General features: G+C 40.3%; 2 protein-coding genes across 2 annotated transcripts; both read right to left on the reverse strand.

The window, feature by feature from the left end:
• Positions 1-7,245: 7,245 nt before the first annotated feature.
• On the reverse strand, positions 7,246-9,605 carry LOC118569163 (alpha-defensin 9-like). The gene is made up of 2 exons (XM_036166889.1): positions 9,434-9,605; positions 7,246-7,316 (listed from the first exon to the last, which is right to left on the reverse strand). Exons 1-2 carry the CDS (start codon positions 9,603-9,605, stop codon positions 7,246-7,248), a joined length of 243 nt encoding a protein of 80 aa, XP_036022782.1.
• Positions 9,606-22,184: 12,579 nt separating this feature from the next.
• Positions 22,185-22,984, reverse strand: LOC118569092 (alpha-defensin 9-like). The gene is made up of 2 exons (XM_036166814.1): positions 22,813-22,984; positions 22,185-22,294 (listed from the first exon to the last, which is right to left on the reverse strand). Exons 1-2 carry the CDS (start codon positions 22,982-22,984, stop codon positions 22,185-22,187), a joined length of 282 nt encoding a protein of 93 aa, XP_036022707.1.
• Between the last annotated feature and the right edge of the window lie 271 nt (positions 22,985-23,255).

Below are 23,255 nucleotides of genomic sequence, written 5' to 3' on the forward strand. Positions count from 1 at the left end.
TGATCTGTGTTGTTATTACCAAACCTCATCTGCAGACTTTGATTAAATTTCTGGGAAGGATATAGATGTGGGAAGCTTGGAGAATCCCTTGGGCCATCTCACAGGATGGACCATTCAGAGGGCCATGAGCTCTACAGAGTCAGACAGCCCTGTGTCCTCATGCCATTTGCTTAGGACTAGCTGTGTATTGGTCAGGGTTCTCCAGAGAAATAGAAGCAGTTCCTTTATTAGGGGAATTAGACATGAGATTGTGGGAATGCAAAAGGTGTAAGGTCTTCAGGGGGAGGCTGGCAGGCTAGAGACCCAGGAAAGGGTTGCATAACTGAGACTAAGAACTTTGACTGGAGCCACATATTCTTCTCTTGGGCGAGCAGATGCTTGATGGGGAGCCAAAAGCAAGATAACACTGGGCATTTCTGCCTTCCTTTTGTATCTGTCTCTCTTACTTTGAGCCAGATTCCTGCTCAACTTATTGCATAGGCATGTCAATCATTTAAGTAATATTCATCTAAAGTGGGTAACTGCCCCAGCCAGCGGGGTTTCAACAGGGGCGACCCACCTGTGGGAGCAAATGAAAGGGAAGGGTGACACAAGAGACAGACAGCAAGACAGAATTCTGATCAAGCTGCCAATCTTTATTTTTCTCTGCATGGCTTATATAGCATAAAATGGGAAGGGGCAGGAAGGAGGGAAAGGGAAAAGGGGCGTGTAGAACATGGAAGGGGTGCAAGACTTGTGAGGCAGATCGTGCAACTGTGAGATGTTGGCTAAGGTCACTGGTCAGGGGCAGTTTATTCTGTTGTTAGGCTATCTGACCATGGAATGCTCTTTATGTTCGGTTGTCATGGTACCTGACTGTGGAATGTTCTCTTATCTTTGGGGGCCTCTGGTTACTGCTCTGGGAAGGGGCTTATGACTTGTTCTCTGCTCTAGCTAGTACTTTCCATGGTTCATGTTTGTTTCCTGACATCTTGGTCCCTAACAGGTAACCTTCCCTATTTATGACTAAATACATGGCACTAAGAGTAAGTAAAGGATTCTACTCTCAGGCTTTACAGCCAGCCCTTTAAGGCACACAGACGTCTCTAATCATCACTATAAATCAAGTCATCTTGGATTTGAGAAACAGCAGGTCTTATAGTCAGATCTTCTCATGTTGAGGTTTCTCCTCACCTGATATGAGAACATCCATCTCTGGGAAACATTGCCCCCATAGGCAATGACTGTGATGATGACTTCCTTCCAGAACCTTCCAGAATGAGGATGGAGACAGTGATCAAATGGACCACAGTCTAAGACTAACATTATACATATCTCTTATTTTCTTTCCCAACTCTTCCTCTGTGCAATGCTAAAGTTAGTGTCAGCACCCCAAAGATGATTTGAGTATGCATGGTCCCCTTGTCTTTGTGATATGGACATACTGATTAAAATCCCTTTTTCCCTTGCATCATTACTCCCACTTCTGAGCCCAGGGGTAATAGGCTAGACTTACCTAATTTGTTTGAAGTTCACAAAGAATCCAAGGTTCTTTGACCTGGAACTTTAGGAAGTATGTTGAAAAACTCTCCACTGAGAGTTCTCTCTTACACCAGAGAGCCTTTGTGCTATGCAGGCTTTGAACTGTTAGAAATGTCCAATCCACATTGTAGGGAAAAATCTGTTTCTCTCAAATTTCATCAATTAAACATTGACCTTATTTAACAAAACCTACTCCCAGAATAGTGTTTAGCCAGATATCTGGGCACTGTGGTCCCCAAAGTCTGATACCTGTAATTAGCTATCATGAGATGTTTTTGGATGTGGGTATTTTCTATCTCTGACTTCCCAAATTTCACTACTCCTTTTCCTTAAAGAATGAGTTTCCAGAAAGTCCAGATTTTAGATGTTAATCCTAGACTGGTATTCCATATACCTTGGGTCCTGGTTTCAACCTGCCAGATTAATTTGGACTCAGTAGCTTTGTCCTCTGACAGATCTAAGAAGGAGATGATGGGGCATAGGACAGAGTGTGGCAAATGGTCGAGCGCCCATTGCACACTATGTTGTTGTTGTCTCCTCCTTATTGGAGCAGGATTTCTCTACTTTCCTGATGGTCAGGAGCAGGTCATGTAGACACATTAGAAAAGACAGGTCACTAAGGGTCCAGGGCTTTGAGGATGCAGAGGAGACTGTTTACCAGAAGGTAGAGAAAAAAAGCTGTTTGCTCTTCCATGCCTGTCCTAAAATCAGGTGGGGAAGTCTGCCACTGACCCCATTGGAGGGACATTCACCTGTCCCCCTTCCATCCTAGATCCTCCTTTAGCTGCACTTGAGTATAACTGTAATGTGCTGGCTGTACTATGCCCCTGCTGAACACCTGGTTCTGTTGGTGGCTTGGTTTTGTTACCCAAGAAACACAAACCTGGAAAAAGCTTAGCTCCCCTCCTCATGCCAGAAGCGAAGAGAACATAGATGGTCCCATTGACTAGACAATTTTCCTGTCAGGTGTGGAAGACCCACTCCTATCTTTACCTCAGGGTACTCTTGAGGGGGGAGAAGTGAGAAATATTTAGATAGAAATATAGAGGGGAGAGAGACAGACAGAAACACAGGATAGCTTGAGAGGGCCTGGATCCTTATCCACCGCCCCCTTCTGTCTCTTCTAAGAAGCTTTTTAAAAGAATGCCAAGGGGTGGAGCAAAAGACCTCCCCCTGGCATAGCCAAGTGCAGATCCTTCCAAACACCAGGTAACCCAAGCAATCCTCTAATGCAGCTCTGCTGGATAAAGCAAGCTCATATATCACTAGGAACCTTGGTGGGCCTCAACAGTCAAGCAAAACAAGGACACAAATAAATGTCACCTTTACTTTACTTTAATCGTTATTAATTTGTTTTTTGGTTGTACATATTTATGAGGGGGTACAGAATGATAATTTGACTTATGTATGCTCCATGTAATGATTAAATCAGGGTAGTTAATATTTTCAATTTCAATGTATGAAAATGTATTAACATAATAATTGTAAATAGTAATGAGGCATAAGATGACCTTTGATATGTGTACACATCATGTATTGCCCATAGCAGAGCAATTACTGCTTCAATATCCTTATCATTCCCCATAAGTGGAAGTTTTTATCCCTCCAGCAACTCTCAAATACCCAGCAGGTGCTCTTAAATTATTGACTCAGAGGCCTAATATTACTTAAAAATGCTTGGTTAGTAGCCCAGGCTTATTACTAACTAGCTCTTACACTTAAATTAACCCATAATTCTTCCCCCCGCTTCTTCTCTAGCTTTCTTTATTTTTATTTTATAATTTAATCCAATTTTACATATCAGCTATGGATTCCCCCATCCTCCACCCTCCCGCTCCCCTTCCCCCCAGCCCACTCCCCATTCCCACCTTCTCCAGGGCAAAGACTCCCCTGGGGATTCAGCTCAACCTGGTAGACTCAGTCCAGGCAGGTCCTGTCCCCTCCTCCAAGGCTGAGCGAAGAGTCCCTGCATTCCAAACAGCCACTGCCTGGGTGCCTTCCAAACAGTTCAAGCTAATCAACTGTCTCACTTATCCAGAGGGCCTGATCCAGTTGGGGGCTCCTCAGCTATTGGTTCATAGTTCATGTGTTTCCATTAGTTTGGCTATTTGTCCCTGTATTTTCCAATCTTGGTCTCAACAATTCTTACTCATATAATCCCTCCTCTTTTCTCACCAATTGGACTCCTGGAGCTCCACCTGGGGCCTGGCCGTGGCTCTTTGTATCACTTCCCTCAGTCATTGGATGAGATTTCTAGCATGACATTTAGGGTGTTTGGCCATCCAATCACCAGACTAGGTCAGTTCAGGCTTTCTCACGACCATTGCCAGTAGTCTACAGTGGAAGTATCATTGTGGATTTCTGGGGACCTCTCTAGCACGTTGCTTCTTCCTATTCTCATGTGGTCTGCATTAATCATGGTCTCTTATTTCTTGTTCTCTCACCCTGTTCCTGGTCCAGCTGGGATTTCCTGCTCCCCTAAGCTCTCTTTCCCTTGAACCTTGCCCTTCATTACCCCCACTCACGTCCAGGTTGTTCATGTAGATCTCATCCATTTCTCTGTCATTGGGCAATCCCTGTGTCTTTCTTAGGGTCCTGTTTTCTAGGTAGCCTCCCTGGAGTTGTGAATAGCAATCTAGTCATCTTTGTTTTACATCTAGTATCCTTCTATGAGTGAGTACATACCATGTTTGTCTTTCTGAGTCTGGGTTACCTCACTCCGGATGATTTTTTTCTAGATCCATCCATTTGCCTGCAAACCTCATGATGTCATTGTTTTTCTCTGTTGAGTAGTACTCCATTGTGTATATGTAACACATTTTCTTTATCCATTCTTCAGTTGAAGGGCATCTAGGTTGTTTCCAGGTTCTGGTTATTACAAACAATGCTGATATGAACATAGCTGAGCAAATGCCCTTGTGGTATGATTGGGCATTCTTTGGGTATATGCCCAAGAGTTAACCCATAATTCTTATCTCTCTTCAGCCATGTGGTTTTCTCAGAATGGCATTCTCATCTTGCTTCCTCTGCATCTGCCTGGTAACTCCTGACTGTGCCCTTCTCTTCCAAGTATTCTTAGTTTGGCTTTCCCATCTAACTTCCTGCCCAGCTACCAGCCTGTCAGCATTTTATTAAACTGATTCAAGCAACAAATCTTTACAGTATACAAGGGGATTATTCCACAGCATTCCCCCTTTTTGTCTAATTAAAAAGGAAGGTTTTAATTTTAACATATTAAGATTACATACAACAAAAACAGTTATTAAGAATTACAGTAACTTTATTTAATTCATTTGCATTTGGCAAAATTAGAGAAAATAATTACCTATCTTATCTTGGTGAGTCTAAAGTTTTGTATCCAATTTATCTTTTATTATAACTAAAGAATACTATAACTATCTAGTCTTCAATTCCATCAAAGACCCCAGAAATGTGAAATGTTACCTAATGACAGGGACAACAAGCTGCCTGGAAAGTCACCCAAAGTTCCTCAGCAATGATGGGGCATCCAACTCTGGCCTACAGGCCTAGCATGTCTGACAGACTTTCCTGTGAAGGAGGGAATTTTTAAGAACTGTCCTACCTTGTCTTGGCAAAATTCGTTAGTCACCTTTCTTGCATCCTTCTGGTCCAGTTTGCACAGTATCTGTCAGCAATTGAGGCAAGGGCAGTTTCTTTGCCCACATGGCTAGCTTTTGCCAAAAAGAAAACAAACTCCATATGGAGTTTCTTCAGTGCCCACCATATTCTTTGAAGTATTTGGTGCTGCCATGAGCAGGTGTGTCTTACTGTCAAGAAAAATCTAAGTTCTTAAAACATTTTAAATGCCATATTCTATAGGTCTTTGAAGTGTTTGAAAATTGCCTATCTATCTGAAATACATTTCTATATGACCTTGAAAACCTAACTAACATGACTATAAATGAGTGTTAATCTGTATTTCTTAATTATATATTACATTTTAAAATGAGCTTCATAAACATAATATCATAAACAAGAGTAGAAATATACATACAGTATAACAAAATTAACTTTAAATTTATATCAATAAACCAAAATCCATACCAATGTAAAATATGTAAGATTAATAGTTGTCTTTTGGATTAAAGTAGATTAAATAATCTACCCTTTTATCCTATCATTTCTATATCATATCTCCCTTTCTTATTTTACAAAAAGATTGACTATAATCAATAATAATTTGTAACAAATCCCCTTTAAATGAAAACAAACATTTATGACCAATATTTTAGGAATATAGGTGCAATTCTCTAGACCACTTCCTGCTGATTGGTGGGCACTGGTAATCTTTGGAAGACCCTGAAAAATTTAGGATTATGATCAAGTCCTGACTGGAGTAGTCTTTGTGGCTGGATCATCTCAGCCAGCAGCCTGGAAGCTGTTCTGGATGCAGAATTCAGAGGAAACTGCAACAGAGGTGCTCTGAAATATTGAATCATCTGGGTCATCTATACCCATCAGAGATTTTTCTAGGAATTTTTCTTCATCAAACCTGATTTTTCTTAACGCAGAATGAATCCAGAGCCTCTCATTTTCTGCAGAGCCTCTTTCCCAAAGTAACATATATTTTGACTTAAATTTTGAAGTCAAGATAATTTAAAAATATATAGGTTGGTTTAATCTATCAGCTTTCTTAATTAAATGTCTCCCAGCAGTTATCATTTGTTCATTAGTTGTCAAAAAATTTAAAGACAACACAATAACATACAGTATACAGACTGTCTGTGTATTTTCAATCTTTCCATGGCTTACTTTTTTAAAATTACTCTATTTCTTTTTTGATCACTTTATTTGTCTTTTTTCTTTTCTCTCTCAAGCCTTAGAATATTTTAAACACACTATAACCCGTTTTGAGGTTTTTTTTTTCTTCTCTCAGTCTGTCTTACTTTATATCTCTATGTTTTGCTGACAACATGAATCTTTAAACGGCTAAGTGGTGGCTTTGGTGGCAGGTTCTGCCCCACTCCATTGTTCCATGAGTGCCCAGTTTCATGGTAGAGTACCAGCTGGAGCCATATTTACCATCACAACTCTGGGAAGTTTCTGAGTCCAAGCTGCCACCACATAGCATGCCATCTGCTGCTCATAAACCCCATTAAGTGTTTAGTAGCAGGGCCTCTTACAACAGCCATGTTGTTGCTGGGCAGCGGTGGCACATACCTTTAGTCACAGCTCACAGGAGGCAGAGCCAGATGGATCTCTGTGAGTTTGAAGCCAGCCTGGTCTACAGGGCAAGATCCAGGACAGGCACCAAAAACTACACAGAGAAACCCTATCTCCAAAAACAAAACAAAACAAAACAAAACAAAACAAAAGCCATGCTGTTTTGCCACTACCAAACACAGCCTACAAAAGAAAAAGCAGCTACCGAGAAGCTGAGTTTGACTCACTTTAGAATCCTTTTTAAAGCTTTTTCAGGCTTTATGTAGAAATTCTTGCCAAATGTTTGGGCACCATAGGTAAACAGACTGTTTTCTCTCACTCACCTCTTCCCAAATACCTGGTAGCTGCTTCTCAAATAATTGACTCGGAAGTTTAATATAAATTATATGTGCTCAGCCAGTATCTCAGGGTTATTACTAACTAGCTCTTATACTTAAATTAACCCATAATTCTTATCTTTGTTTAGCCTCTCAGTATGGCATTCTCATCTTGCTTCCTCCTCTACAGTTTCTAGTGGAGTCTCCTGTGTTAAGGATACATTTACATCACATAATTCTCTGGAGGTATCAGATGCAACCATTCTAGGTCACTAGATAAGGATAAACAGTTATCTAGAGCAACATGGGAAAAACACTCATGAGATTGTTACTTGAGATATAATGTCTTCTGAATGTCCCACAGGCTGTACAGAAGGCAGAGAGATTGGCAGTAGATGGATGGTCTTGCTAAGTGATGTGGTGATATTGTGTTTCCCAAAATGTTGTGCATCCTATAATAAACTTATCTGGGGTAAGAGAACAGAACAGCTCTTAGATATAGAGGCCAGAAAATGGTGACACACACACCTTTAATCCTAACATTCTAGAGGCAGAGATCCATCCAGATCTCTATGAGTTCAAAGCCACACTGGAAACAGCCAGGCATAGTGACACATGCCTTTAATCCCATGAAGTGATGGCAGGAAGCAGAAAGGTATAATAAGGTGTGAGGACCAGGAACTAGAGCCTGGTTAAGCTTTTAGACTTTTGAGCAGCAGTTCAGCTGAGATCCATTTGGATGAGGACTCAGAGGCTTCCAGTCTGAGGAAGCATGATCACCTGAGGAATTGGTGACGTGAGGTGGCTGTGGCTTGTTTTGCTTCTCTGATCTTCCAGCATTCATCCCAATACCTGGATTCAGGTTTGATTTTATTAATAAGACCTTTTATGATTCATGCTACAAAGTGATGAGTGTATTCTATTCTCCCAGCATGCCTCTTTCCTTATGGAATGCCCACAAGGATGTATTCTGTGAATCCACATTATCTCTCCTATTGGAGTCTGCAATCTAAGAGGTCACCACTGCTGTCTTTTCTCAGATAGCACACATAACTCCCTTAAGGAGTGTGCAATGTTCTGGAGTCTGACTCTTAGCACCTTGTAGCACCACTGGAGATTTCAGGTTGCAGGGAGAACTGACTGCTGATTTCTTTATTTTTCTTGGAATCACTTCCAAGCGGCATTGAGCCCACCAAAGCTGTAAGGTAATGCACTTGAGTGTATATTGCACAGCACACTGGAATCATTAGGTCCATGCACTTTCTGTATTTAAAGAACAGTTTTCTGTATAGAAAATACACTTGTCCTATGCAAGCACAGGTGTTGCAGAAAAGATACACATCATAGAATAGCATGGATTGTTTTTCTTCCTGCCAATTCTGTCAGGTGCTAACAATTCCTAATACTGGTAAAAGTTGTCTCTGTGGAGCCAAAATCAAGCCAGGGCTTAAAAGTCTGAAGTGTAATCCAGACCTGCTCAATGAAACTTTAACACTTTCTAAGGAGACAGTGGCTCTCTGAAAAATTAAGATATTAGGAGTGTATAAACCTGAAGCTCAAAGTTGTAGTTTTTCTCAACATGTAGGCAATGTCTTCAAGAGTGAGCTGAATCTATATGAGGATTCAAAAAGTCAAGAGAGAAAGATTATCAACACTCGGAGCTTTCCTTATACTTTGTGTCTGCACCCTGGGATCATCCTTAAAATTGTTAGTATTTGGAGTTAGTATTTTGTAAGTAAAAACTAAATTATTTATTCAATTGCAAAGGTTTACTTAAGGTTCTAGTACTTGATATCCAAAGTCCTGACTGAGCCATATAGCAAATACCAAAGAATGCAAACACACAGGGAGCCTATTGTAAACAGTTTATTGGAGATAAAGGAGAAACACAAGGGCAATGGTAATCAGAGTCCTCTCTTGGGCCTCAGATGGTCACTTTGTTTTTTCTAGTCTCCATGCTCAGCTGCAGCAGAACACATGTGTTTTGGGATCCTTGGTGCAGACCCCACTGATGCATTCTATTATTTTGAAAAATCAATTAAATTTTATGCTCCTTTTCTCACTGTTCATATACTTGAGTGAACTCTTATACTGATTGAAGTTCTCTTAGACAAAGAAAATTTTCTCCTTTTACCTAAGGCTACTACTCATTTTGCTCAAAATTATCTAATCAGTATATTGCTCTACATTCTAGTAAAATTCCAAAGTGTATTTTTTGAGCAAAAGCCTTATGCGATAGAAAATCAATTGACTTACTCCACTCTCAGTGTTACTGCTATGAATAAGAAAGAGAAGGAAATAAAATAAAGTTGATAAGGAAACCACATTGCTCTTGACAGGATTTCAAGGCACATCTTCAACCCTCTCTCAAGAGACTCCAACTCATTATCATACTGGGCACCACCCCTCACCTGAATCTTGAAGGGCAGAGCCTTCTGGGTCTCCAAAGGAGATTGACACATCCTGGTCCTCAATCTCTGGCTGCTCCTCATTTTTAGTCTCCCCAGTCGCTTCTGGGAAAGGATCAGCCTGGGTCAGGAAGGCCAGCAGGACAAGAGCAGAGAGGAGAGCAAGTGTCTTCATGGCTGAGAGTCACCTGGAGGAAGGGTGAGCAGAAGCCCAGTGTGTGGGAGGAGAATACCTGGTCTGAATTTATAGGGCTGTCCTGAGAAGGTGCAGAGACTGGCCCTGGAGTTAGAGAGGGCATGTACTGATGGGACCTGGGAGAGACTGTTGCCCTCAAGATCACTTTGATGTTCCTCTGTTCTCAGTTGCCATCATGATGTTGGTCTGTGTGTTCAGTTACAGCCAATAATAATAATTATTATTCTTGTTTGTTTGTTTTTTTGCCTGCTAATTTTCAAGACAGACACAGACACAGACACAGACACAGACACAGACACACACACACAGAGAGAGAGAGAGAGAGAGAGAGAGAGAGAGAGAGAGAGAGAGAGAGAGAGAGAGAAAGGGAGAGAGAGAGACAGACAGAGAGAGACAGAGAGAGAAAGAGAGACAGAGACAGAGAGAGAGACAGAGAGTCAGAGAGAGTTGCTTCTCCACAACTCCAACATGACACCTTGGAGCATCTCTCCAACAGAGATGCTCTAAGGTGTCACAGATGCTCCAAGGTGTCATGTTGGAGTTGTGGAGAAGATCTTTGAGGAGATTTGAGAAGGAATTCTGTGATCAGAATATATTAAACAAAAAGAACAATTTCAATAAAAATTCAGAAACAAAGACAGAAATGTTGGTGGTGTGTCTACATGTCAACTGCAAGGAGAAACAAGTACTGAAAGCTGTGGCCCATTTTGGGGTTCTGCAGTGCCATGAACACCAGTCTGATGTCTTTGAAGCAGAAGAAAAAAATTGGCATCCTGAGCACACAAATTGGTCAGGTCAAGATGAGAAGTAATAGTCCAGGATCCACTTTGGATCATCGATGAAAAGACTTATGTGTTGGCTGAAGATGGAAAGAAGGTTGTGGCACAGAAAGGGAGAGAAGAAGCAGGAACAGCCCAGGAAGGTGTCACCAAAGTCACTTTGCCATCCCTGACTCATCAGTGCCATCTCCAGTCCTGTGTCCTGTGCACTTGCTGGGCGAATGCACATGATGTTTATGTCAGAATGACAATGTTCATGAAATGCTGCTGGAAAGAAAGACCTGGACTCACGACATGATTTGGAAGGCATGTGTTTATGCCAGGAAATCAGTAATACAGAGATTCCAGGTTTACAAAGTCAGTGGGAACAATAGAGGATTTATGTACTATGGAATTAATGCCAGAGAGAATTATAAACTTTCAAAAATTTTTTAAAACCTAGGAAACAGTGCTAATTCATCAAATTTATAGAGAGCTATTAATACTACATATTAATCAAAATGCAAAATGAGCAATAACAACAGTATACCAGGAACTGCAAATTATTCTTTCCATGCAAATGGAGCACTAACTCATACAAAAAATGCAAATAGCACTTCAATGGAAGGCCAACTTTTGCCTAACAACTTGGAAAATATATTTTAAAATTATCTAGCTGGGTAGTGGTGGTACATACCTTTAATCCCAGCACTTGGAAGGCAGAGGCAGGTGATTTCTATGAATTGGAGACCAGCCTGATCTACAAAGTGAGTTCCAGGACAACCAGGACTAAAAAGAGAAACCTTGTCTCAATACACCATACATGTATACACACACACACACACACACACACACACACACACACACACACACAGTGATTGATTGATTGATTTCAGCCCAAAGACTGAAGGAATTCAATGAATCACATCAAATGCCTATGCATGTATGTGCAGTGGTATTTGCTCCACCTATGATCTTGGGCTGTATGGCCCAAAGGAGGAGGTGCTTCCTGCCATTTTATGTGACCTCTTATAGGGGTTGGAGAAGGGTCACATGCTCTTTTTCTTATTAGGTCCCTTGTCATCTTTACTGAGAGTTTCTTCCAGGGCTTGCAAACGAGCACCTAGCATCTGTTCCAGTGAGTGAACCTCCTCTGTTGTAAGGGATTCCAGAGATTTCATGGAATCATGCAACCCTTTATGATCTTCTAAAACACATGATTCCCTAGAACTTATTTTATCAGTTAACAATAATCTTTCTTCCTTATGAAGTATCTGAGTAGTGGCAACTTCACTCTGGAGAGTTATTGTTTTATCCAGTAAGTATTCATATTTATTATCAATAAAATCAAATCTGGCTGTACATATATTATTAATGGACTGAAGTTCTTATAGTAAGTTAGCAGATTCCAAACTAAGAAGCCTGTTTTTTTAAGTCTTTATTCTTTATAGCTTGTAAATCCTGGGTAGCAGATTCCAGAGAAAGAATCTTTTCATGTAAGTCTTCATCGCTGCCTTATAAAGCCTGTATCAGTCCCAAGAATGACTCATCTTGTTATTATTATTACTAAACCAGTTTTTCAATGCTATGTGAATTATTATGGTAAATGCCAAAATGGTGCATACCAAACAGGTCCCAGGAAGGTCATATATTTCCTATAACATTTCATTCATCATACAAGCAAAAAAGTTTTAAAATTCATTTGAGGTAATATTTTCTGCCATGCTTTGAGAAATATTCAAAATTTGTAAAGAAAATTTTATTAATTTTTTTTTATTAATCAGTTTTAAGTTGTAAAATTATCAAGTTTTGTTACCTGGAATGAAATTCTTAATTGTAACGGTTTTTTTCTTTTGGGAGGTGTAGTAGCACTGTTTGGCCAGAAGGTGGTGTCACCGGTGTAGCACTAAAGCAGGTCTGATGCAAGCCGACTGTGGTCCCTGAATGGCTCCTATGAATTAAGCACTCACCAAGCACCCCCTGAGCACTAGACAGGGTTGCTGGGACCACAACAGACTGTATACAACAATGAGACAATACACCAATAAGCTGGAAGCTCTCACGTGCAGTCACACACCTGGCAGGAGCCGCCTGTCTGTAGGGTTGGTGCTGTAGGGTTGATGACATGGTTGCAGGCCAGGTCTCAGTGCTGGGACTGAACTCAGCCAGAGTGGTGGAAGCCGGCAGATGAGTGGGCCGATGGGGCGGGGTACGCCCTAAAGAGCCCAGGCAGGTACGCTCACAAGAGCAGTATCTCAGCGTGTCCTGGAATTGGCAGTTGCTACAACTGAACAATTTTAAAAGTAAAGGGAACAGTCTGCTGGTACTCTCTAAACAGGCGGGGAAACTGTGACTGGATCCGGCTACTACAAGCATGGACTAATTTGGACACCATTCTCTGGTGCTCTATATGCTGAAGAACGCACGTGTGCTTCTGGCAGTGGTTACCAGAGCTGCTGCCTTGTGAATCACCTGGCCAGAGAGTGATTGATTGACTCTTGCTGCATGAGCTACCTAGTCTATAGGCTCTACCCAAGGGGCTGCAGCTGGACACCTGAGCAGGGGTTAGGCTCTTCCTGGGGGGCTTGAGCTGTGCAGGCTCTGCAGAGCACCAGCAGCCACCCCAGTACTTTAGGGTTTGGTCATGGAAGTAGCCCCAGTAGGGACACTAAGGGGCTCAGATCCATGTGGTTGGGACCCAGTGGCTCTGGGGGTGCTAGTGTGGTTGACCTGCAGCGAGTATACACGCCTCTGAGCCAACTGTTGCAGCTGCCACGGAGGCTGTGGGCAGAAGCTACAGGGAGTGTGGGGTCTTTTTGTCTTGTGGGCGCCACTTACTCTGATCAATCCACATGAGTCTATTAAATGGGTAACAGAATTTATTAAGATATAAATTGAGGAAATACACTCCCGATTACAGAACGGAGTAGAAAGCAGAAGTCATCCTCTGATCCGACTGGGAGCTAGTCCACCTCCCAGGCTGGAGCAGGAAGAAAAAGAGCATGTGACCCTTCTCCAACTCATTATAAGAGGTCACATACAATGGCAGGAAGCACCGCCATATAGCCCAAGGTCATGGGTGAAGCAAATACCACTACATGCAAGGCAGGATGTGGGTGAAGTGATTGAAACTGTGGTCTTGAGGACACAGAAATTCCACCTCAATCTGGTCCTTTACACACATCAAGCAACTGGTTCTTCCATGGAGAAGATAGCTGGTACAGGGCTCCTGACCCTACAATACATGAAGGAAGAGAGAAGAAAGTGTAAACAATAAGAAAATGAAGATATGGCAAGTCAAATGTATTTAATATTAAAAAGGGCATCCTCATCACTACCCTTACAAGGGATTTTGTTTATGTAGCCAGAATTCTGTTTGTTGTAGATTCTAAGCAGGAGGTCTTCCAGGTTGTCAGGTATCAGGGGTGGCCAGTATTGTACTAAACACAGTCTGGAGGAAAGACAGTGGACAGGGCTAATACCAACGCTTCTGGAGGACAGTCCATTGGGCACAGTATCTATGAGACATGTAGAATTTGATGAGGTTTCTAACAGAATCCGTGTTGGATACAATGTGGTTTTTTTTTTGTTTTTTTGTTTTTTTGTTTTTCGTTTTTTTCGAGACAGGGTTTCTCTGTGTAGCTTTGCGCCTTTCCTGGAACTCACTCTGTAGCCCAGGCTGGCCTCGAACTCACAGAGATCCGCCTGGCTCTGCCTCCCGAGTGCTGGGATTAAAGGCGTGTACCACCACCGCCCGGCTGGATACGATGTTTAAATTTCAGTTTTCTTTTACACATTTTCCTGAGAACCACGTACATGAACAACGCCGCATCTACTCAGCTTCTGGCTCTCTTTCAACCTTTCAACTCCTCCCACATCCCTTCCCAAACTTACTACCACTTCTTTAGTTATAATTATTACATATTTATCCATGGGCATGAATTAAAATGCATACAAATGCATACATGCATGTATAACAGACTCCATGTAATATTGCTTATATGTCCCTGTGTCCAGAACTAACCACTTAGGATGTAGGCCAACAACTGACAATAGGACTTTATAAAGCAAAAATGCTTCCCTATAGCCAATAAAAATAACAATCAGTCCAATAAAGAGGAAGATCACTGTGTGGGAAAAGACCCTTTGCAAGCTATACATCTGATAAGGATTATTATCTAGCATAAACAAAAAACTAAAATGATAAAATAAAACAGTTAAGTATACCACCCAGTTGAAAATGAGCTATGGATCTGAACAGAGAGCTCAGAAAAAAAATGCCTAAAATGAAATCAGGAATGTTCAGGGTGGTGTGGCTGTGCAAGCCCAAATCAGACCAGATTCCAGCATGGACTTGGGAGTTGGAGACAAAAATCCCACCCCTATTATTAGCCTGTTCTTATTAGAGAGAGGAATGGTTCTTTCTGAGTGTAACCCCTGGTAAATTGGTCATATGAAAAATCTCACATCTAAAAACATGGGCAGCACAAATTGGTCTAGATAAAATTTTAAAAAAGTATGAACTTGGGTAGGTAAGGAAGCGGGTAAATCTGGGAAGAGTTTGGGGAGAGATAAGTATTATCCCAACAGATTAACAGGTTGTTGGAAAGTTTCAAAGAACTAATAAAAATAGCTAAGAAGTATATCTAAGTGTTCAACATTATTAACAGTTAGAGAAACACATATTAAAAGTACTCCGAAGTTTCATCTAAACCCAGTCAGAAGAGCTAAGATAAAGAAAACAACTAACAACACATGTGAGTGAGGATGTAGGGAAAGGGGAGCCCTCATTCACTCTTGGTGGGATTGCAAGATTGTAAATTGGTGCAGGAACTGTGGAAATTAGTGTGGAGACTTCTCAGAAGACTATAAGGAACTCTCCATATGGCACAGCTGAAACACTCCTTGGAAAATGCCCAAAAGACTCAACATCCTACTCCACAGATACTTGCTCAGTCATGTTCATTGCTGCTGTATTCACACTATCTAGAAAGTGGAAACAACCTCAATGTCCTCCAAGGGAAGAATGGACCCTGGAAATGTGGGACATGTTTCTGAGGGTGAGTCCCATCTAAAGGACATTAGAGTTGACAGACAGGAGAAGTAGGTAGAGCAGAATTACTAAGATGTGACATTGTATCTAAACTCCTGTTTACTCTTGATATGTCTACTAAAATATAACCCAGACTTCTTTTATAAGGGATTCATTGCAGATTCTGCTAGATAGCTTGGAAGAGTCCTGACTAAGCCACATAGAAGGCATCAAAGAAACATTAAAAACAGATTCTTTTTCTGCAAGGAAATTTATTGGAGAAGGAAAAACATTAGAGGCTGAGTACAGGGTAATGACAGCTCAGAAAGTCTTAGAGCACATGGTGATCTTGTCTCTAGTCTCAGTGGCAACAGAATATGGAGTGTACTAGATCTTCATTGCAGGTCTCAGGCCCTACCCCAAATCCACCCCTTCTGTGAGGTCAATGGTTCCCTGAGACACAGAATCCACCAACTCCAATTAGTCCAAAAGCTAGCTATGACTGGACCAAAAGTAGCCCCCTGAGATACAGACAGAACAAGCACAGATTAGACTAAGAAGAGCTCACTCAGACACAGGCACCTTTTACATCTATTGGAGGAAAAGATGGGCAACTCCAGTGCAAAAATACATACAACAACATAAAGAACAATATGGCATCACCAGAAACTAGCAGTTCTGCAACAGCAAGACCTGAACATCACAACAAAAAAGAAAAAGAAGAAAGTGACCTTACAAATAACTTTATGAGGATGATAGAGACCTTTAAAGAGGAAATGAAAAATTCCCTTAAAGAAATTGAGAAAAAGACAAACAAAAAAAATTGGAAGAAATCAGTAAATCCCTTAAAGCCAAAAACCATGAAAAAGCAATTAAACAGGTGAAGGAAACAGTTTAAGATATGAAAATTGAAATGGAAACAATGAAGAAGACACAAACAGAGGTAATGATGGAAATAGAAAATCTGAGTAAATGGACAGGAAACACAGATGCAAGCATAATCAACAGAATACAAGAGATGGAAGAGAGAATCTCTAGTATAGAGAATACAATAGAGAAAATAGAAGTCAAAGAAAACACCAAAGCCAAAAAAGTCATAAAACAAAACATCCAGGAAATCTGGGACTGCATGAAAACGCCAAACCCAAGAATAATAGGGATAGAAGAAGGAGAAGAATACCAACTCAAAGGCACAGAAAATATATTCAACAAAATCATAGAAGAAAACTTTCCCAACTTAAAGAAGAAAATACCTATGAAGATACAAGAAGCCTATAGAACACTAAACAGATTAGATCCCCCAAAAGTCCCCATGCCTCATAATAGTTAAACCACTAAACATAAAGAATAAAGAAAGAATATTAAGAGCACCAAAGGTAAAAGACCAAGTGACTTATAAAGGCAGACCCATCAGAATAATACCTGACTTCTCAATGGAGACTGAAATCCAGAAGGAAATGGATAGATGTAATGCAGACACTAAGAGACTATGGATGCCAGCCCAGACTACTATACCCAACAAAACTTTCAATCACCATAGACAGAGTGAACAAGACATTCCAAGACAAAACCAAATTTAAACAATATCTATCCACAAATTTAGATGTACAGAAAACACTAGAAGGTAAACTTTAACCTAAGGAAATCAGATGCACCCCCAAAACACAGACAATAGAAAACCCCACAGCAGCAAATCCCAAAGAAGGGAAATATACACACACTACTACCAAAAGATAACAGGAATTAACAATCACTGGTTAGTAATATCCCCTAATATCAATGGACTCAATTCACCTATAAAAAGATATAGGCTAACAGAATAGCTATGAAAAAAGGATCCACTCTTCTGCTACATACAAGAAACACACCTCAACTTCGAAGACAGACACTACATTAGAATAAAAAGCTGGGAAAAGACTTTCCAGTCAGATGTAGTTAAGAAGCAAGCTGATGTAGCTATCCTAATACCTAGAATTCAAACTAAAATAAATCAAAAGAGATCAAGAAGGATATTACATACTCATCACAGGAAAAATCTGCAAGATGAAGTTTCAATTCTGAACATTTATGTCCCAAATATAAGGGCACCCACATATGTAAAAGAAACACTACTAAAGTGTAAATCACATCAAACCCCACACATTAATAGTGGGAGATTTTAGCTGGGCAGCAGTGGCTCATACGTTTAATCCCAGCACTCAAAAGGCAGAACCAGGTGGATCTCTGTGAGTTCAAGGCCAGCCTGGTCTACAGAACAAGATCCAGACAGGCTCCAAAACTATACAGAGAAATCCTGTCTTGAAACAACAACAACAAAATAATGGAAAACTTCAACACCCCACTCTCACCAATGGACAGATCTGCCAGATAGAAACTTAACAGAGAAATAAGGGATCTATCAGATGTTATGACTCAAATGCACTTAATAGATTTCTACAGAACATTCCACCTTAAGAAAAAAGAATATACCTTCTTCTCAGGGCCCCATGGAGCCTTCTCTAAAATCGACCACATACTTGGTCACAAAGCAAATCTCAACATATACAAAAAAGAGCTAGACAATGGTAGGCCTGAGCTAATGGCCAAGCAGTTTAAATAATATGTGTCCATATGATTATTTTATACTTAGGTTGTGGGACCACGGAGTTGTGGGACCGTGGGGCCCTAGTGGCACCTGGAGAGAAGATCTCCAACTACAAATGGTGCCCAACGTGTTGACAAGAGTTTCCACCTAAAACCTGAGGAAAAAGATTCTAAAACGGAGCTAAAAACAGCTTCCTAGTTGTCTCTCTCAAGTTAGCGGCAGCCTGCTGGCGTGTGCGTCTGACCTGCAGTGTGGCCGGAATGAGGAGTCTCTTTACTTTATTCTGCTGCATGGTGGATTTAGCCTTTGCTAGTTAAAAAAAAAAAAAAAAAAAAGGTTTCTGGGCTATGTGCTGCTTTGATAGAACTGCTTCTGACACATGGCTCCAGACCCAGAGCTGGTGGTAAACTATACCACCACCATGTTGAGAAGCTGAGGTGGGCGGGGCCAGCAGCCACAGTGGCATTTCAGTCTTATAAAGATAGATATTACACAGAAAATCTGGTTTGTCTTGTCTTTGAGATTTTTAACTACAGAAAAAGATTTGATCGTAAAAGCTGTTGAGTTAAATAAATATGTAAATTTTAAAGGTACCTTGACTTCAAAATTTGGATATAAGGATATGTTGCTTTGGAAAAGAGTCTCTACTTTTTTTTCCACAGAAAGCCAGAGGCTATGGATTTGTTCCATATTAAGATACATCAGGTTTGATCAGCCAAGACCACCTGAAAGGTCTCCAATAACACCATGGCCCAGATGATCCAACATCCAGAATGGTTTCAAGATAACTGGCTCAGCGGTTTACCCTCACGGACTATTCCATAATCCTAAAATTTTCTTTGTGTCCCCATAAGATACAGCGCCCCCCTCCAGCAGGAAGTAGTAAGAGAAACTACGCCCAATTTCCCAAAATTATCAAGCTGGCTTTGGAGATGGAATTGGCTCACTCCTTCTCTAAACTCAGACATATTGCTAAAAAAAAGAGATTAAGAGATTCTTTTGTCCCAAATCAGAAGATCCCTCTGATGTGGGACAGACAAAAACCAATATTTTTATTTAAATCAGGTTGATTATAAATGTGATCTCTTTCTAAAGAAAAAAAAGGGAATATGATATAGATATAATAGGAAGAAAGGGTAGATTAAGGAATTTACTTCTAAAGAGCAACAACTTGTTTAAAATGTTTTACAATGGTATAGATTTTAGTCTATTGATACAAACTTAAAGTTATTAAGGTATTATGTTTGTATAGCTCATTTAAAATTTTAATGGATAATTAAAAATAGATTAATAATTAATCATCTATAATAATCATACTTGTAGCCATGGTAGTTAAGTCTTCTAGGTATACATAGAGATATTTCCGATAGATAGGTAATCTTCAAATACTTCAAAGACCTTCAGAATATGGCATTTAAAATATTTTTAAAATTTAGACTTTCTGGACAGTGAGACATATCTGCTCCTGGCAACACCAATTTACTTCAGAGAGGAGGATGGGCATTGAAGACACTTCATATGGAGTTTATCTTCACCTTGGCAAAAATAGCCATTTGGGCAAGAAACTGTTCTTGCCTGGACTGCTTGATCAACTGGACATGCAGGAACCATAGAAAGGTGACCACTGAACTTTTGGTCCTTCAGGTCCTGCTTCACAGAGGAAACTGCCAGACATTCGTCAGGACACTGAGAGAAGTGACTGAGAGACTCTAGCCCTGTGGGCTGAAGACAGATGCCCCAACTTTACAAAGGAACATTAGATGACTGTCCAAGCTGCCAGCTGTCTCTGTCTACCCTGCAAGACTCCTGAAAGTTACTTGCATCCTTCTCCCAGTTCTCAGGTAATAATATATCCTTCTGAGGTCTTTGATGTGGTTGAAGACTAGATAGTTATAATTTCCTCAATTATGATAAAAGATAAGTTAGATATAAAACCTTAGACTCACAAATATAACGTAGATAGGATATCTTCTTTAATATTGTAACTGTAATTCTTGCTTGATAATTGTTTTGTTATATGTAATTTTACTATGTAAAAGATAAAACCTTCCTTTAAAAAAAAAAAAGAAAAGGGGAAGTGCTGTCGGATGTTATGTATGTCAAATGTGTTGCTCTGATTGATTAAAATAAATAAAGTGCTGATTGGCCAGTATCCAGGCAGGAAGGATAGGGTAGGCGGGACAAGGAGAAGAGAATTCTGGGAAGTGAAGGCTGGGGCAGGAGAGAATGCCAGCCGCCGCCATGACAAGATGTAAGGAACTGGTAAGCCACAAGCCACGTGGCAAAGTATAGATGAATAGAAATGGGCTAAATATAAGAGTAAGAGCTAGACAATGGTAGGCCTGAGCTAATGGCCAAGCAGTTTAAATAATATGTGTCCATATGATTATTTTATATGTATGTTGTGGGACCACAGAGTTGTGGGACCGCAAGGCCTTAGTGGCACCTGAGAGAAGATCTCCAACTACAAAAAAAAAAAAAAAAAGGAATAACTTCCTGTATTCTATAGGACCACTATGTCCTAAAGTTAGATTTCAACAACATCAAAAATTACAGAAAGCCTACAATCTCATGGAAACTAAATAGTGCTCAACTGAATCACTAATGGGTCAAGGAAGAAATAAAGAAATTAAAGACTTCCTAGAATTCAAACAAAATGAATGTACTACATACCCAAACTTATGGGAAACTATGAAAACAGTGCTGAGAGGGAAATTCATAGCACTGAATGTCCACACGAAGAAGTTGAAGAAATCTCACACCAGTTACTTAATAGCACACTTAAAAGCTCAAAAGAACAAAAAGAAGCAAAGTCACCCAGGAGGAATAGATGCTAGGAAATAATCAAATTGAGAGCTGAAATCAATAAAATAGAAACAAAGAGAACAATGCAAAGAATCAATGAAACAAAGCTGGTTCTTTGAGAAAATCAACAAGGTAGACAAGCCCTTATCAAAACTAACCAAAAGACACACACACACACACACACACACACACACACACTATCCAAATTAACAAAATCAGAAATGAAAAGGGAGACATAACAACAGACAACAAGAAAATCCAGAGAATCATCAGGTCATACTTCAAATACTTGTTCTCCATAAAATTGGAAAATCTAAAAGAAATGGATAATTTTCTGGATAGGTACCATATACCGAACTTAAATCAAGACCAGATAAACTATTTAAATAGACCAATAACCCCCAAGGAAATAGTCATTAAAAATTTCCCAGAAAAAAAAAAAGCCCAGGACCAGATGGTTTCAGTGCAGAATTCTACCAGATTTTCAAAGAAGAGTTAATACCAGTACTTTTCAAATTGTTCCACACAATAGAAACAGAAGAAACGTTAACAAACTCCTTTTATGAGGCTACAGGTACTCTGATTCCCAAGCCACACAAAGATGCAACAAACAAAGAGAATTACAGACAAATCTCCCTCATGAACATTGATGCAAAAATATTCAATAAAATATTGGCAAACTGACTCCAAGAACACATCAGAAAAATTATCCACCATGATCAAGTAGGCTTCATCATAGAGATGCAAGAATGGTTCAACATATGAAAATCTGTCAATGTAATACACCATATAAACAAACTGAAAGAAAAAAAACCCATATGATCATTTCATTAGATGCTGAAAAGGCCTTTGACAAAATGCAACACCCCTTCATGATAAAGGTCTTGGAGAGATCAGGAATATACAGAACCTACCTAAACATAATAAAGGCAAATTTACAGCAAGCTGACGGCCAACATCGAAATAAATGGAGAGAAACTCAAAGCAATTCCACTAAAATAAGGAACAAGACAAGGCTGTCCACTCTCCCCATATTTATTCAATATAGTACTTGAAGTTCTAGCTAGAGCAATAAAACAACAAAAGGAGATCAAGGGGATACAAACTGGAAAGGAAGAAGTCAAACTTTCATTATTTGCAGATGATATGATAGTATACATAAGTGACCCCAGACATTTTTTATAAGGGATTCATCGCAGATTCTGCTGGATAGCTCAGAAGAGTCCTGACTAAGCAACATAGAAGACATCAAAGAAGCATAAAAACAGATTCTTTTTATGCAAGGAAATTTATTGGAGAAGGAAAAACAATTGAGGCAAAGTACAAGGGTAATGACAGATGATGAGGTCTCAGAGCACATAGTGATCTTGTCTATGGTCTCAGCGGCAGCAGAATACGTATCGTACTGGACCTTTGTTGCAGAACCCAGAGACTTGTTCAGAACGTTTGCAACCATTTTTTCTGCAGTGGCATGTCACCTTTCTTGCGGCTGAGGAAACAGAGAACAGGAGGCACTAAGTACGGTAGTCAGCAATATGCAATAGTGTAAAACACTATGAAGATTCATGATAGATTGTACAGAGGTACAGGCAATAGATTGAACAAGTGTTATCACATGCACAACTTGACAGGCATTTCACTTTCCTTCACCTTTTTGTGTCTTCTTGAACCAACACATTCACACACTGACATTTGGTTCCTAAATCTATTATTTTATAAAGCAGATTTTTCTTTCTATACCAAAGTTATCAAATGAATAGATAAAGGCCTAATCAATTGGCTCTATATTTTAAAATTATTCCACGGATAAATTTTTAGATCAAAAAACTTAAAAAGAAAGAAAATCAATTACACTTTTTGGACTCTTACTCTTACTTCTATGAATAAGATGGGGAAGATCCTAGAGGATCAACAGAGATACTTACTGAATCACACAGTTCTGGACAGGATTCCAGGGCACATCTTCACCCCTCTCTCTAGAGACTCCAACCCTCTATCACCACTCACCTGCATCTTGAAGAGCAGAGCCTTCTGGGCCTCCAAAGGAGATAGACACATCCTGGTCTTCTACTCCTGGCTGCTCTTCATTTTTATCCCCTTCAGTAGCTTCTGGGAAAGAATAAACCTGGGTCAGAAAGACCAGCAGGACAAGGGCAGAGAGGAGGACAAGTGTCTTCATGGCTGAGTGTCACCTTGAGAAAGGATGAGCAGAAGCCCAGAGTGTGGGGAAAGAGCAGCCAGCTTGCATTTATAGGACTGTCATGAGAAGGAGCAGAGACCCGCCCTGTTGTTAGAGAAGGCATGCACTCATGGGAACTGGGAGAGACTGTTGCCCTCAAGGTCCCTTTGATGTCCCTCTGTTCTCAAGCTGACATCATGATGTTGGTCTCTGTGTTCAGTGACAGCCCTCCCTTCCTGCTGATAATGATGAAGGTCCTTACTATCTTCTC

This window comes from Onychomys torridus, chromosome 17 (assembly GCF_903995425.1).
Source record: "Onychomys torridus chromosome 17, mOncTor1.1, whole genome shotgun sequence".
NCBI classification, from domain to species: Eukaryota; Metazoa; Chordata; class Mammalia; order Rodentia; family Cricetidae; genus Onychomys; species Onychomys torridus.

Excerpts from the sequence above, each read along its gene's own strand:
- LOC118569163 (XM_036166889.1), bottom strand. The coding sequence starts at position 9,605 with ATGAAGACACTTGCTCTCCTCTCTGCTCTTGTCCTGCTGGCCTTCCTG. Across the intron at positions 7,317-9,433 it reads CTCTGCCCTTCAAGATTCAG|ATAACTGTTTATCCTTATCT; the intron begins GTGAGGGGTGGT and ends ATGTTGCTCTAG.
- LOC118569092 (XM_036166814.1), bottom strand. The coding sequence starts at position 22,984 with ATGAAGACACTTGTCCTCCTCTCTGCCCTTGTCCTGCTGGTCTTTCTG. Across the intron at positions 22,295-22,812 it reads CTCTGCTCTTCAAGATGCAG|CCGCAAGAAAGGTGACATGC; the intron begins GTGAGTGGTGAT and ends CTGTTTCCTCAG.